General features: G+C 36.4%; 1 protein-coding gene across 5 annotated transcripts in view; it reads left to right on the top strand.

Annotated features, from left to right (window-relative positions):
- Positions 1 to 14,664, top strand: part of TM2D1 (TM2 domain containing 1) — a 143,151-nt gene that overhangs the window by 12,770 nt on the left and 115,717 nt on the right. For all 5 annotated transcript variants that reach the window (XR_004351663.1, XM_032644569.1, XM_032644545.1 and 2 more), the window contains exon 4: positions 9,389 to 9,480. Coding sequence is in view for 4 of the 5 variants with exons in the window: in XM_032644569.1 (XP_032500460.1) it covers positions 9,389 to 9,480 (92 nt within the window). In the remaining variant the exon portion in view is untranslated. The remainder of the gene's footprint in view (positions 1 to 9,388; positions 9,481 to 14,664) is intronic.

Raw genomic sequence — 14,664 nt, 5'->3', positions numbered from 1 at the left:
TGATTTAATTTTACCCATTTTTATTAATTGTTGGCCTTATATTTTTATCTTTTACTGTATGTTGTTGCATTTTATATGATGGCACCTATTTTGCAATTATATCAAAAAACAACCACTATTTGACTGTTTCTGCAAGTTCTATTAGAATTCTTAGAAATTACTATTAGAGTTTTTTTTTTTTTTTTTGACCCTACTTCACTGAGTTAATGAGGGGCTTTAGATTCTATCTTGCTGTGTAATCCAATCACTTTAAGCTTCTTGGGTTCCAAGATTGCTCATAAGTAAAGTAAAAATTGTTAAAGGGAATTATTTCCAAAGTACTTAGATATGGTTTAGTCAGTTTTTAGATTTATAGATTGATGTTTCCAAATGACAAATGATTTGTTAAGTATTGGTCCAAGGTTATAATACAACAACTAAGAAAATCATCCATTAAGAACAGCTAACCATTCAGGTTGGATGTTGCAGGTTCATATTACCTATAATGGTCACACCACAATGATCTGCCACTTAATTTCCAAATCAACTCTGATTTTCCTTTTACTGTCTCTGAGTAGTTAGGCTCAATGCAACTGAGCTGTACTAATCATGTTCACAAGACATTGGTTTCAATTGTGATAGGAAATATAACTATCAAGGAAACTAGATACTCCAAGTCTACTGGCCAACTTATTCCCCTCCTGTAGTAAAGTCTACAATTCCAAAATAGAATTTGCTTGATGAGCATTGAATCAGAACAAGGGGAGTTAGATTGATGGATAATTTTAATAAGTCACAAAAGTAACATAACCTGATATATCACTTTCCTTTATCAGGATATTCAGTACATGCCTACCAAACAGCCAGCTGCTAGTTAGCTACTGAGTAAAGACTCACTGACAAATTCTTAATTCATTGAGTGTCCCTTTTCCAGTTTACATATTTTCCTTCTCCTGTAGGCATATCCTTTTATAATATTGATACTTGACTAGAACTCCATCTCAGTATTGCAGATATAGCCATTCTATAATGTATTCTTCAGCAACTGAAGTCTAGTAACTATGTCTGATTGGTTACCGACTCACACACCTATTTATACTGGCCATCTGCATTAGTTGGAGCAGCCTGTTGTAACAAATGTCTTAAGAATTTCAGTGACTTAACACAGTAAAAGTTATTTCTCACTCACATCATAGTCCAATTTGTGTTGCCTTGGGGGTCTGGATGGGGTGAAGGGAGTGATTGTTGCTCCATGCAGTCATGCGGGCTCTTGTGCTTTCATCTTGTAGCTTTGCTTCCTCTAGTCCTTAGAGTCCTTTCCATTCACCCAGCAGATGGAAAGTGGAGAAAAAACCCCTGCAGGAATGTTTTATTGGCCAGACATAAAATGATGGCATACATCACTTCTGTCCTCATTCCATTGGCCAAAACTAAGTGATGGCTGCACTTAACTGCAAAGTTAGCTACAGTAAACAAAGGCATATCTCAGAGATATCGTGAGTTTGGTTGCAGACCAGTGCAATAAAGCAAGTCACATGAATCATTTGGTTTCCCTGTGTACATAAAAGTTATGTTTATACTATATGTAGTCTATTAAGTGTGCGATAGCATTGTGTCTAAGAAAACCATGCCTTAATTTTAAAATAATGCTGTCGGAAAAATGGTGCCGATAGACTTGCTTGATGCAGGGTTGCCACAAACCTTCAACTTGTAAAAAACCCAGTTTATCTGTAAAGCACAATAATGCAAAGCACACCAAACAAGGTCTGCCTGTTGTTTCGTTGTATGTACATGAGAAAAAGAGAAATGATTTGGTAAACAATTAGACAAATCTCTTCTACACCACCAGTTTTTAGATTATCCTTTAGGATGATTTATTTATGTAGGTAACTACTTTTCTGATTTCATTCCCCTTACCAGCCAAGATTTTTGAGAGGCTTGTTTCTATAATATTTATCTTTTATGAATTTTTCAGTCTAATGCAGTATGGCTTTTGGCCATACTGAAATTCGCTAGCCATCTTTGTTGCTATATCAAATGGATATTTATAGTCCATATCTTAATCCTTCTACAGCATTTGGCATTCCCTTTTCTTAAAATAGTTTCTTTCCTTAACTTCCAGTATAAAACACACTTCTATTTCTTTTGATTCCTATTCCTTTCCTTCTTCCTTAAATCTTGATATTCCCAAGATTATGTCCTTGGTCCTTTTCTCTGCTTCATTCATCCACCCCTTTGGTTTCTCTCACCATCTTTATATAAAGGTCCTTTCCTTCAAATCATTTCCTCCTTTGTATTAGTGAATGCAGCTGTTCTACCCATTTTCTTAAGCAGAAACTTTTGGAGTCATTCTCCTATTCTCTCATTCCCCACATTTCTTCTGGCTGCTTCTGCCTTCTTAGTATTTCCTAATTTTGTTTCCTTTTCTCTCCCACTGCTACTATCCAGTAGGTTATAGCTTGAGTTTCTACAAAGTCTCCCAATTTATTTCTCTACTCCTAGTCTGGTGACCCATTGCAATGTAGAAGGGGCACTACTCCCCTCAGTGTAAAATCTGACGTTCTTATAATATTAGATGCATAGACAGAATCTCTGGGTTGTTTACCATCTTCCCTAACTCCCTGAAAATGTCCTGATTGTGAGTCAATGCAAAAAACAAGATCGTAAGCAGGAGACTGACATAATCATATTTGACTTTAAAATGATAACTCCAGCTACCTTTTTATTTCTTTACTCCTCTTTGCAGCAACTCCTTGAAAGAGTTATCTAATACTTCTTTGCTTTAATTTTGTCCAACCTTTTTTTTTAATTGAGTTAACATAGGTTTGTAACATATAAGTTTCATGTGTGCATTATAATTCAACTTCTGTATACACTGCAGGGTGCTTCTCACCACATCTAGTTTCCATCCATCATCATACAATTGATCCCTTTTACCCATTTCGCCTACCTCCCACCCCCCTTCACCTCTGTGTCTACCAGTCTGTTCTCAGTTTCTATGTGTTTGTTTTTGTTATTTTTTGTTGTTCATTTACTTTTTTTTAATATTCCACATATGAGTGAAATCATATGGTATTTGTCATATTTATCTTTCTCCATCTGACTTATTTCACTTAGCACATGGCACTTAGCACATAGACCTCAAGGTCTATGCATGTTGTCACAAGTAGTAAGATTTTGTCTTTTTTTTTTTAATGGCTGACTAATATTCTTGTATATATATATACACCATATCTTCTTTATCCACTCATTCATTGGTGGGCACTTAGGTTGTTTCCATATCTTGGCTATTGTTAATAATGCTGCAGTGAACATTGGGATGCATATATCTTTTTGAATTAGTGTTTTCTTATTCTTTGGATAAATACCCAGAAGTGGAATAGCTGGATCATATGGTAGTTTTCTTCATACTGTTTTTCTTTTCTTTTCTTTTTTAAAAATAAATTTATTTATTTATTTTTGGCTGTGTTGGGTATTCATTGCTGCGCGGGCTTTTTCTAGTTGTGGCGAGCAGGGGCTACTCTTCATTGCGGTGCATGGGCTTCTCATTGCGGTGGCTTCTCTTGTTGTGAAGCACAGGTTCTAAGTGCATGGGCTTCAGTAGTCGTGGCACGCGGGCTCAGTAGTTGTGGCTCACGGGCTCAGTAGTTGTGGCTTGCAGACTCTAGAGTGCAGGCTCAGTAGTTGTGGCACACAGGCTTAGTTGCTCCGCAGCATGTGGGATCTTCCCAAACCGGGCTCAAACCTGTGTCCCCTGCATTGGCAGGCAGATTCTTAACCACTGCACCACCAGGGAAGTCCATCCATACTGTTTTTCATAGTGGCTGCTCTAATTTACATTTCCACCAACAATATATGGGGGTTCCCTTTTCTCCACATCCTCTCCAACATCTTGTCTTTTCTTGTTTTTATGATAATAGCCATTCTAATGTGTGAGGTAATATCTCATTGTGGTTTTAATTTGCATCTCTCTGATGATTGAACATCTTTTCAAGTGCCTGTTGGCCATGTCTTAAATGGAAAAATGTCTGTTTAGATCCTCTGTCCATTTTTTAATCAGGTTGTTTGTTTGTTTTTATTGAGTTTTGTTTATAGGAATTACACTGAATCTGTAAATTGCTTTAGGTAATGTGTATTTTAACAATGTTAATTCTTCCAATCCATGACCATGGGATATTTTTACATTTCTTTGTGTTTTCTTCAATTTATTTCAATAATGTCTTATAGTTTTTAGTATACAGGTCTTTGATCTCCTTGGTTAAACTTATTCCTAGGTATTTTATTATTTTTGTTGCAATTATAAATAGGATTCTTTTCTTAATTTCTTTTTCTGCTAGTTTGTTAGTGTATAGAAACACAACAGATTTTTGTATATTGATTTTTTTACCCTGCTGTTTTACTGTATTTGTTTATTATTTCTAATAGTTTTTGGTGGAGTCTTTAGGGTTTTCTGTATATAAAATTATGTCATCCACAAATAGTGACAGTTTTACTCCTTTCTTGCCTTTTATTTCTTTTTCTTGCCTAATTGCTCTGGCTAGGACTTCCAATATTATGTTGAATAAGAGTGATGAGAGTGGGCATCCTTGTCTTGTTCCTGATCTTAAAGGGATAGCTTTCAATTTGTCACTGTTGAATATGATGATAGCTGTGGGTTTGTTACATATGGTCTTTACTATGCAGAGGTACATTCCTTCTGTACTCATTTTATTGAAAGTTTTTATCATAAATGGATTTTGAATCTTGTCAAATGTTTTTCTGAGTCTTTTGAGGTGATCATATGGTTTTTATTCATTTTGTTAATATGGTGTGTCACATTGATTGATTTGTGGATGAATCATCCTTGCATCCCTGCAATAAATCCCATTTGATTATGGCATATAATCCTTTTAATGTATTGTTGTATTTGGTTTACTAATCTTTTGTTAGGGATGTTTGCATCTGTGTTCATCAGAGATATTGGGTTGTAATTTTCTCCTCTTGTGGTGTCCTTGTCTGGTTTTGGTAATGCTGGTTTTGCAAAATAAGTTAGGAAGCGTCCCCTCCTCTTCAGTTTTTTGAAAGAGGTTGAAAAAGATAGGTATTAAATCTTTGAATGTTTGGTAGAATTCACCAGTGAAGCCATCTGGTCCTGGACTTTTGTTTTGGGGGAGGTTTTTGGTTAATGTTTCATCTCTTTACTAGTGATAGGTCTATTCAGATTTTCTATTTCTTACTGATTCAGTCTTGGAAAGTGGTATGATTCTAAGAATTTATCCATTTCTTCTAAGTTGTCCAATTTACTGGCATACAGCCATTCATAGTAGTCACTTATAATCCTTCATGTTTCTTTGGTATCCGTTGTAACTTCTCTTTCATTTCTGATTTTATTTATCTGAGTTGTCTTTTTTTTTTGTTGTGAGTCTAGCTGAAGGTTTGTCAACTTTGTTTATCTTTTCAGAGAACCAGCTCTTAGTTTCATTGATCTTTTCTATTTTCTTTTTAGTCTCTGTTTCATTTATTTCCACTCTGATTTTTATGTTTTCCTTCCTTCTACTGACTTTGGGCTTTGTTTTTTTCCCCTTTTTCTAGTTACTTTAGGTGTATGGTTACATTATTTGTGGTGTTTCTTGAGGTAGACCTGTATTTCTATAAACTGTCCTCTTAGTACTGATTTTGCAGTGTGTTTCCCTTAGATTTTCAGTATGTCATTCATATTTTCATTTTCATTTCTCTTCAGGTACTCCTAAAATTTCTCCTTTAATTTTTTTCATTGATGCATTAGTTGTTCAGTAGCATGTTGTTTAGTTTCCACATATTTGTGATTTCTCCAGTTTTCTTCTTATAATTGATTTCTAGTTTCATACCATTGTGGTCAGAAAAGATGCTTGATATGATTTCAGTTTTCTTAAACTTATTGAGACTTGTTTTGTGTCCCAGCGTATGGTTTATCCTTGAGAACATTCTGTGTGCACTTAAGCATGTGTATTCTGCAGATTTTGAATGGAATATTCTGTATACATACATCTGTTATTAAGTCTCTTTGGTCTAGTGTTTCATTTAAGACTGACTTTTCCGTCTTCTCTTTCTGTCTAGATGATCTGTCTTTTGATATACAAGGGGTGTTAAAGTTCTTACTCTGTTGCTGTCAGTTTCTCCCTTTAGGTCTGTTAATAATGCTTTATATATATTTTGGTGCTATTTTGTTAGGTGCATATATATTAATAAATGTTATATCTTCTTGATGGGTTGTACCCTTTATCATTAGTATATAATGTCCATCCTTGCCTCTTATTAACTTTTTTGGTTTGAAGTCTGTTTTGTCTGATATGAGTATGGCTACACCTGCTTTCTTTCGGCTGCCATTTGCTTAGAGTATCATTTTACAGCCCTTTACTTTGCACTTATATTTATCTTTAGAACTGAGATGTGTCTCCTGGAGGCAGCATATAGTTGGGTCTTATTTTTTAATCCATCCAGCCACTCTGTGTCTTTTGATTGGTGAATTCAGTCCATTTACATTTATTGTGATTTTTTTTTTTTTTTTTTTTGGCCACACCCTGCAGCACGTATGATCTTAGTTCCCCAACCTGGGATCAAACCCATGCCCCCTGAAGTGGAAACATGGAGTCTTAACCACTGGACCACCAGGAAAGTCCCCATTTAGTGTGATTATTGATATATGAGGACTTGGTATTGACATTTTATCTTTTCTCTTCTGGTTGTTCAGTAGTTCCATTGTTTCTTTTTCCTTGCATTTCTGTCTGCTGTTTTAGTTTGGTGGTTTTCTATGATGTTTTTCTTAGTTTTATCTTTTTTTATGTTTTGTGTCTCTGCACTAGATTTTTGTTTTGTTATCCTGAGGTTTGTATAAATGTTTTAAATATAAAATAGTCCTTTTTCTGCTGGTAGTATCTTATCCTAATATGCCTCTACAGGTTTCATCCTTTTCCTCTTCTCCTTTTATGTTTTTGTTGTCACAAGTATGTCTCAACACAAAATGCTGTGAGTTTGTTACCAAATTGACATAGCTGTAGTTATTTTTAGTGCTTTTTTTCCCCACCCTTTAACCTTTGCTGTAATTAAGTGTTTAACAACCTATTCTGATATACAGTTGCAATTTTCTGATTCTGTCTATTTATTACCTTACTCAGTGTTTTGTGTACTTTTGCCTTTTCATTTCAGGTAGAAGAGCTGCTTTCAACATTTCTTGTTAGGCAGGTCTAGTGGTGATAAACTCCTCAACTTTTGTTTGTCTGGGAATGCCTTTATTTCTCCTTTCTGTCTGAATGATACCTTTGCTGTATAGAGTATTCTTGGCTGACAGTTTTAATCTTTCAATATTCTGAGTTTGTCATTCAACTCTCTTCTGGCCTGTAGAGTTTCTGCTGAGAAATCTGCTGATAGCCTCATGTGGGTACCTTTGTAGGTTATTGTCTTCTTCTTTTTTTTTTTTTCTTTCCTGGCTGCCTGTAAAATTCTTTCTTTGTCATTGACTTTTGACAATTTTAATATGATGTGTCTTGGAGAAGGTCTTCTTGTTTTGAGATAAGTAGGTGTTCTGTTAGCTTCATGGGCTCGTATATCTAGTTCCATTCCCAGATTTCGGAAGTTCTCAGCTATTATTTCCTTAAATAGGCTCTCCGTTCCCTTCTTCCTCTCTTTTCTTTCTGGGATACGCATTGTCCTTATGTTGCCTTTCTAATGGAGTTGGATAGTTCTTGTAGAGTTTCTTCAGTTAAAACAAAAATCTTAGCTCTCTCCTCTTTTACCTGAATCGTTTCTCAATTTCTGTCTTTGAGTTCGCTAATTCTCTCTTCCATGTGTTCTACTCTATTTCCAACAGTTTCTAATGCCGTTCTTCATGTTGTTTATTGAGTTCTTCAGCTCCATAACTTCTGTTTGGTTCTTTTTTAGTGTTTCAATCTCTTTGATAAAGTATTCCTTCTGTTCATTAATTTTATTCCTTAGTTCACTGAACCGTCTTTTCTGTTTTCTTACATATAGCTTGTTGAGTTTCTTTCTGATACCTGTTTTGAATTCTCTGTCAGTTAGACCACAGTCTTCTGTGACTTTAGTTTCTGGAGAACTGTCATTTTCTTTTTCTGATACTGTGTTACTGTGTTTTTTCATAGTGCTTGGTGAGTTGTTCCTTTGCTGGCACGTTTGAAGTAGTGAATACCTTTCTTATTTAGGTAAACCTTTATTTACTTTGATTCTAACAGTTCAACAGGTTGGTAATTAGAGTCCTTTCTTTTGTTTTTCAGTAGGTGGCGCTATAGCATAAGTTATAGCTTAGTTTCTCTTACCTGAGTGCTTCTGGCTATATTTGAGAATTGGCACTTTCCACCCTCCATCACCTTTGCCAGAGATGTCGTCAGTGCCCTCATCATCACTGCTTGTTCCTCTGGGGTTACTGGTGCCTTGAGGTGGCGGGTGCCTCTGCCATATGTGGGGTTGCCTGGGTTGTGGGCACTGCTGTAGCGGTGAGGGAAGGGGGAATGGGGGGAAGGAGCCAGGTTTGGGTGTGCTGTGGGGGAGAGTAGAGTCACAGGTACCACTATGGCCCTCCCAGTCTTTCTTAAGCCTGTTCTGTTCTGTCTTTTGCCCTCATCGTTACCAGAATTGCTCTTGCTGAGGTCACTAAAGATCTCCTCTTGGTTAAATTTAGTAGTAAATTCTCAGGCATTCTTATGTCATTCATCAGTCACATTCGGCACAGTTGATCACTCTGTTCTTAATACACTGTCTTCACTTGACTTTCCAAGATACCACACTCTTTTGGTTTTACTTCTTCCTCACTGTTAGCTCCTTCATGGTTTCTTCTCTGCTTGATATGGAAAGGTTTGTTGTACATTATTGTGACAATAGCTCACAAATGCTCCCCTACAGTCCATCTTCAGCACAGCAGCTAGAGTGATTATTTTAAAATCTAAATCAGATCACACTCCACACCTCTACTTACCTCTGCAGTAGTTTCACATATCTCTCAGAGTAAAAGACAGAGTTTTTACTTAATGATGATATTCAAGGCCTTGCGTGATTTGCCTTCTTTGCCCCCTATTATCTCTCTGACCTCGTCTCCTACTATTCTTCCCCTCTTTTACTCCACTCCTGCTGCACTGTCAGTATGCTGACTTTGCAACAGCGATATTTTTGGCTGGAACTCTTCCCTCAGAGGTATGGCATGGTTAAGTCACTTACTCTAGATTATAAGCTCTTTAGGCATCAGGGATCTTTGTCTCTGTTGTTCATTAATATATTCCAATAGCCTAAGATAGTGCCTGGCACTCAGTAGCCACCCAAAAAGCATTAATTGAGTGGATGAATGAACCAGTTAACAAATAATAATAATTAACAGTTTTATTTTCTAAAATGTTTACATGTTGGAAATATATGAATGTGACATTCATGTTCCAATTCTGTGCAGAAATGGCTATTCATACAAGGTGGCGGTTGCACTGTCTCTTTTTCTTGGATGGTTGGGAGCAGATCGATTTTACCTTGGATACCCTGCCTTGGGTGAGTATGTTTCATTTAAAAAAAATTCTTGTGAAACTTGTAGGTTAATGTACCTACTCTTATAGATTAAATCTCTGCATACTATTAATAGTTACAAGTTCCATGTAGCTGGAGTTGAAAGGTCAGTGTTCTTGTGTGAGTATAAAGCTAGCAATTAGCTCTGTAGTTAACTTGGATAAGAAATTGACTTTTCTTGTGTTTTCATCTTTATGAAAACACACACTCAAGATAGTGTAGTCACTAATTAGAACAGTAGACTTGAGCTGTCAATACTAGTGCTGGGCACAGAGTGGATGTTCAATAAATGTTTTATGAATAAATGCATATCTTCTCCTATCCCTCCAAAAAATGTTTGCCTTCTATCTGAACCTCTATAAGTGTTGATTTTGGAATAGAAACTACTTCTTTCAGGAGAAGTTGGTGTTGGAACTGCAGCAGCCAGCGTGAGCTGGTGTGGAGCCTGGTTATTACCCTTAGCATCCCTCCCCATACCTTCCTCCTAGCTATAATCTTTACATTTACCATAGTTGCTAAGGCTTATGAAAACTATTTACATTTGATGATAGCTTTTGTTTAAATAATACTTTCACATGCCTGCCCTTATTTACGCCTTAAAACTCTCTGAGTTTATCCACCAGTTTAAATCTTCTTTAACAGGTAGGGAAATTGTCACCAGAGAGGTTAAGGGATTTACTGACTCTGGAGGCCTTGCTTTATACTGTAACATATTTGTTGTTATCATCACTGTTTTATGGATAGCGAAATTGTCATGAGATTAAGAGATTTACCCAAGGACACTCAGCTAGTGACCTGACTTTGAACCCAAATATTCTGGCTCAAGAGATCATGCTTTATTTACTGTAGTACTTTGCTTCTGTATTAGCCCTTCACTGAGCAAATTTAAAGTTTCTGAATGCTCTGCTTTCTAGCTAGCAAAGCTAATCTTATTCTTTCCATGTTGCTACCCACCAGAGATCAAAGAGGAATTTTCACTGTGGGGTTGGTGGGAATTATGTTTCTGTTAACCTTAACTGAAACTCAGTGTTAGAAGGTCATAAATAGAAGTCATAGTTTAAAATACTATATACCTGAAATTTTTTCAGTTAACAAACATTTATTCAAAATTTACTTGCTGTTAAGTAAGTAATGAAGTTCTCTGGAAATAACGATGGAGATCACAGTTCATACTGGTTAGAAGAAAATAAGTAATAAATGGTAGGCCAATTTGTGCTACAGCACTGTTACAGAACTGTAGTAAAGTGAAAGACTGATTTAGTCAGCCTTAGGATTTGAGGGAAAACTTGTTGGATGAGGGGACATTTGCACTAGGTTTTTAAGGATGAACAGATTAGAGATTTAGGGCATTACAGAACAGCATGTGCAAAAGCATAGGGTGTGAAAGAGCATATGTGCAGTGTTGAGAAAATGGTGGATAATTTAGCCTATGGTGTAGGAAGAAATGTGGCAGAACATGAAAAGTGATTGCAGAGGTAGCTTGTGGTCAGATTATAAAAGGCTTTGAGAAGGAATTTCCTGGTAGTCTAGTGGTTAGGGCTCGGCGATTTCAGTGTTGTGGGCCCAGGTTCGATCCCTGGTCAGGGAACTAAGATCCCACAAGCCGTGCAGTGTGGCCAAAAAAAAAAAGGCTTTGAGTGTCTTGTTCTGGAGTTTGGACTTTACCCTTTAAACATCAGAAGGCATAAAAGTTTTTAATCAGAGGAGTGTCATGGTCAGGTTTATATTTCAGGAAGATGATACTGGAGAAATTGTGGGAAATGGCTTAGAACGGAGAAAGACTGGCGGCAGAGGAAGCTAAAAAGAGATGGATGCAGTCTGGCCTGAGGGAAGGAGAAATACTATTTCTTTGAACAGTTTATTCTATGATGATTTTGAATAGTAAATATATTTAAAATATTTGGCTTAATGAGTGACTTTTTAGCTTCCTGTGATGTGTGTCAAATGAGCTGTCATGTCATATGGTCTAAGTTAATTTTTTTGACTTATTGCAGCACATAATAACATGTTGGTTTGTATATTATGATTTTCTTTTCCTACAAAATAAAACTCTAGGTTATAAAGCTCCATATAAAGCTCTGTATAGTGACTCTGGTTCGTGAATTTTAGTTCCCTGCCAGGAGCTCCCTTTCTCCAACCACTGCTACTCCAATCTATTAATTAATTTCAGTCAAAGAGAACCTTTCAGTTTGAGGCTGAGATTCTATAAACTTGCAAATGTAATTTTTACATTTGACTTTATTTCTTAGTGTAAAAATCTTTAAGTAACTTTATTATTACAACAACCTTTGGATGTTCATTAATTCAACAAGTTTTTTGACTGTTGGCTTAAGATACAACTTTCTCAAGATTGTTAAGTCTGTCACTTCTCATTCATCTGCTTCTGAATTTTCTTCCATTCTCTTTATTCTGCTGGGTTTATGGCTTTAAAATCCCTTTACTATCCTTTAATGGGGTCCTGGAGTGAGAGGAGTTAAGAGGGCATGTCAAATACATTATTTTTAACTGAAAGTTCTTATATCTCTTCAAGCATTCAAATATTTTTATCCCTATCTTACTTACATTTAAGCTATATAAAGGTGAAGGATTTTGATGTTTTATCAATTTAATCTAATCTAATATGTAAAATTACCCTGTTTGTAAACTTAAAACATTTAAATGTTTTTAATTAACTTTTAATTTTTACTAAGAATCCAAGGTTAAAGAATTTTGGTATTCAATTAAAATGATTACTGCCATTTTAAAAAAATTCTTAAATGGAGAATGCAATGTTGACTGGTATGAAAATAGTTACAGGTAGAGTCTAAAACTATTTTTCTTATAATCTTATTTAATCTTTCTTCATGGTAATGAAAAGCAGTGATAGTATATTTATAGATAGCTTTTTTTTTAACATCTTTGTTGGAGTATAATTGCTTTACAATGGTGTGTTACTTTCTGCTGTATTACAAAGTGAATCAGCTATGTGCATACGTATATCCCTATATCCCCTCCCTCTTGTGTCTCCCTTCCACCCTCCCTATCCCACCCCTTTAGGTGGTCACAAAGCACTGAGATGATCTCCGTGTGCTATGCAGCTGCTTCCCACTAGCTATCTGTTTTACATTTCGTAGTGTATATATGTCAGTGCTACTCTCTCACTTTGTCCCAGCTTACCCTTCCCCTTCCCCGTGTCCTCAAGTCCATTCTCTATGTCTGCATCTTTATTCTTGTCCTGATGCTAGGTTCTTCAGAACCTTTTTTTTTTTTTTTAGATTCCATATATATGTGTTAGCATACGGTATTTGTTTTTCTCTTTCTGACTTAACTCACTCTGTATGACAGACTCTAGGTCCATCCACCTCACTACAAATAACTCAATTTCTTTTCTTTTTATACTTGAGTAATTTTCCATTGTATATATGTGCTACATCTTCTTTATCCATTCATCTGTTGATGAACACTTAGGTTGCTCCCATGTCCTGGCTATTGTAAATAGTGCTACAGTGAACATTGTGGCACATGTTTCTTTTTGAATTGTGGTTTTCTCAGGGCATCTGCCCAGTAGTGGGATTGCTGGGTCAATGGTAGTTCTATTTTTAGTTTTTTAAGGAACTTCCATACTGTTCTTCGTAGTGGCTGTATCAATTTACATTCCCACCAACAGCGCAAGAGGATTCCTTTTTCTCCACAACCTCTCCAGCATTTATTGTTTGTAGATTTTTTGGTGATGGCCACTCTGACCAGTGTGAGGTGATACCTCACTGTAGTTTTGATTTGCATTTCTCTAATGATTAGTGATGTCGAGCATCTTTTCATGTGTTTGTTGGCAATCTGTATATCTTCTTTGGAGAAATGTCTGTTTAGGTCTTCTGCCCATTTTTGGATTGGGTTTTTGGTTTTTCCATATTCAGCTGCATGAGCTACTTATATATTTTGGAGATTAATCCTTTGTCAGTTACACTGTTTGCAAATATTTTCTCCAATTCTGAGGGTTGTCTTTTCGTCTTGTTTGTGGTTTCCTTTGCTGGGCAAAAGCTTTTAAGTTTCATTAGGCCCATTTGTTTATTTTTGGTTTTATTTCCATTTCTCTAGGGTGTGGGTCAAAAAAGATCTTGATGTGGGCTTCCCTGGTGGCGCAGTGGTTGAGAGTCCGCCTGCCGATACAGGGGACATGGGTTCGTGACCTGGTCTGGGAAGATCCCACATGCCGCAGAGCGGTTGGGCCCGTGAGCCATGGCTGCTGAGCCTGCGCGTCCGGAGTCTGTGCTCTGCAACGGGAGAGGCCACAAGAGTGAGAGGCCCGTGTACCGCAAAAAAAAAAAAAAGGTCTTGCTGTGATTTATGTCATAGAGTGTTCTTCCTATGTTTTCCTCTAAGAGTTTTATAGTGTCTGGTCTTACATTTAGGCCTTTAATCCATTTTGAGTTTATTTTTGTGTATGGTGTAAGGAAGTGTTCTAGTTTCATTCTTTTACATGTAGCTGTCCAGTTTTTCCAGTACTACTTATTGAAGTGGCTGTCTTTTCTCCATTGTATATTCTTGCCTCCTTTATCAAAGATAAGGTGACCATATGTGCGTGGGATTATCTCTGGGTTTCTGTCCTGTTCCATTGATTTCTATTTCTGTTTTTGTGCCAGTACCATACTGTCTTGATTACCATAGCTTTGTAGTATAGTCTGAAGTCAGGAAGCCTGATTCCTCCAGCTCCATTTTTCTTTCTCAAGATTTCTTTGGCTATTCGGAGTCTTTTGTGTTTCCATACAAGTTTTGAAATTTTTTATTCTAGTTCTGTGAAAAATGCCAGTGGTAGTTTGATGGGGAGTGCATTGAATGTGTAGACTGCTTTGAGTAGTATAGTCATTTTCACAATGTTGATTCTTCCAGTCCAAGAACATGGTATATCTCGCCATCTGTTTGTATCATCTTTAATCTCTTTCATCAATGTCTTATAGTTTTCTGCATACAGGTCTTTTGTCTCCTTAGGTAGGTTTATTCCCAGGTATTTTATTCTTTTTGTTGCACAGGTAAACGGGAGTGTTTCCTTAATTTCTCTTTCAGATTTTTCATCATTAGTGTATAGGAATGCAACAGATTTCTGTGTATTAATTTTGTATCCTGCTACTTTACCAAATTCATTGATTAGCTCTAGTAGTTTTCTGGTAGCATCTTTAGAATTCTCTATGTATA

The sequence above is a fragment of the Phocoena sinus genome, chromosome 1 (genome assembly GCF_008692025.1).
Source record: "Phocoena sinus isolate mPhoSin1 chromosome 1, mPhoSin1.pri, whole genome shotgun sequence".
Classification (NCBI taxonomy): domain Eukaryota; kingdom Metazoa; phylum Chordata; class Mammalia; order Artiodactyla; family Phocoenidae; genus Phocoena; species Phocoena sinus.
This window is presented reverse-complemented; position numbering and strand designations above follow the sequence as displayed.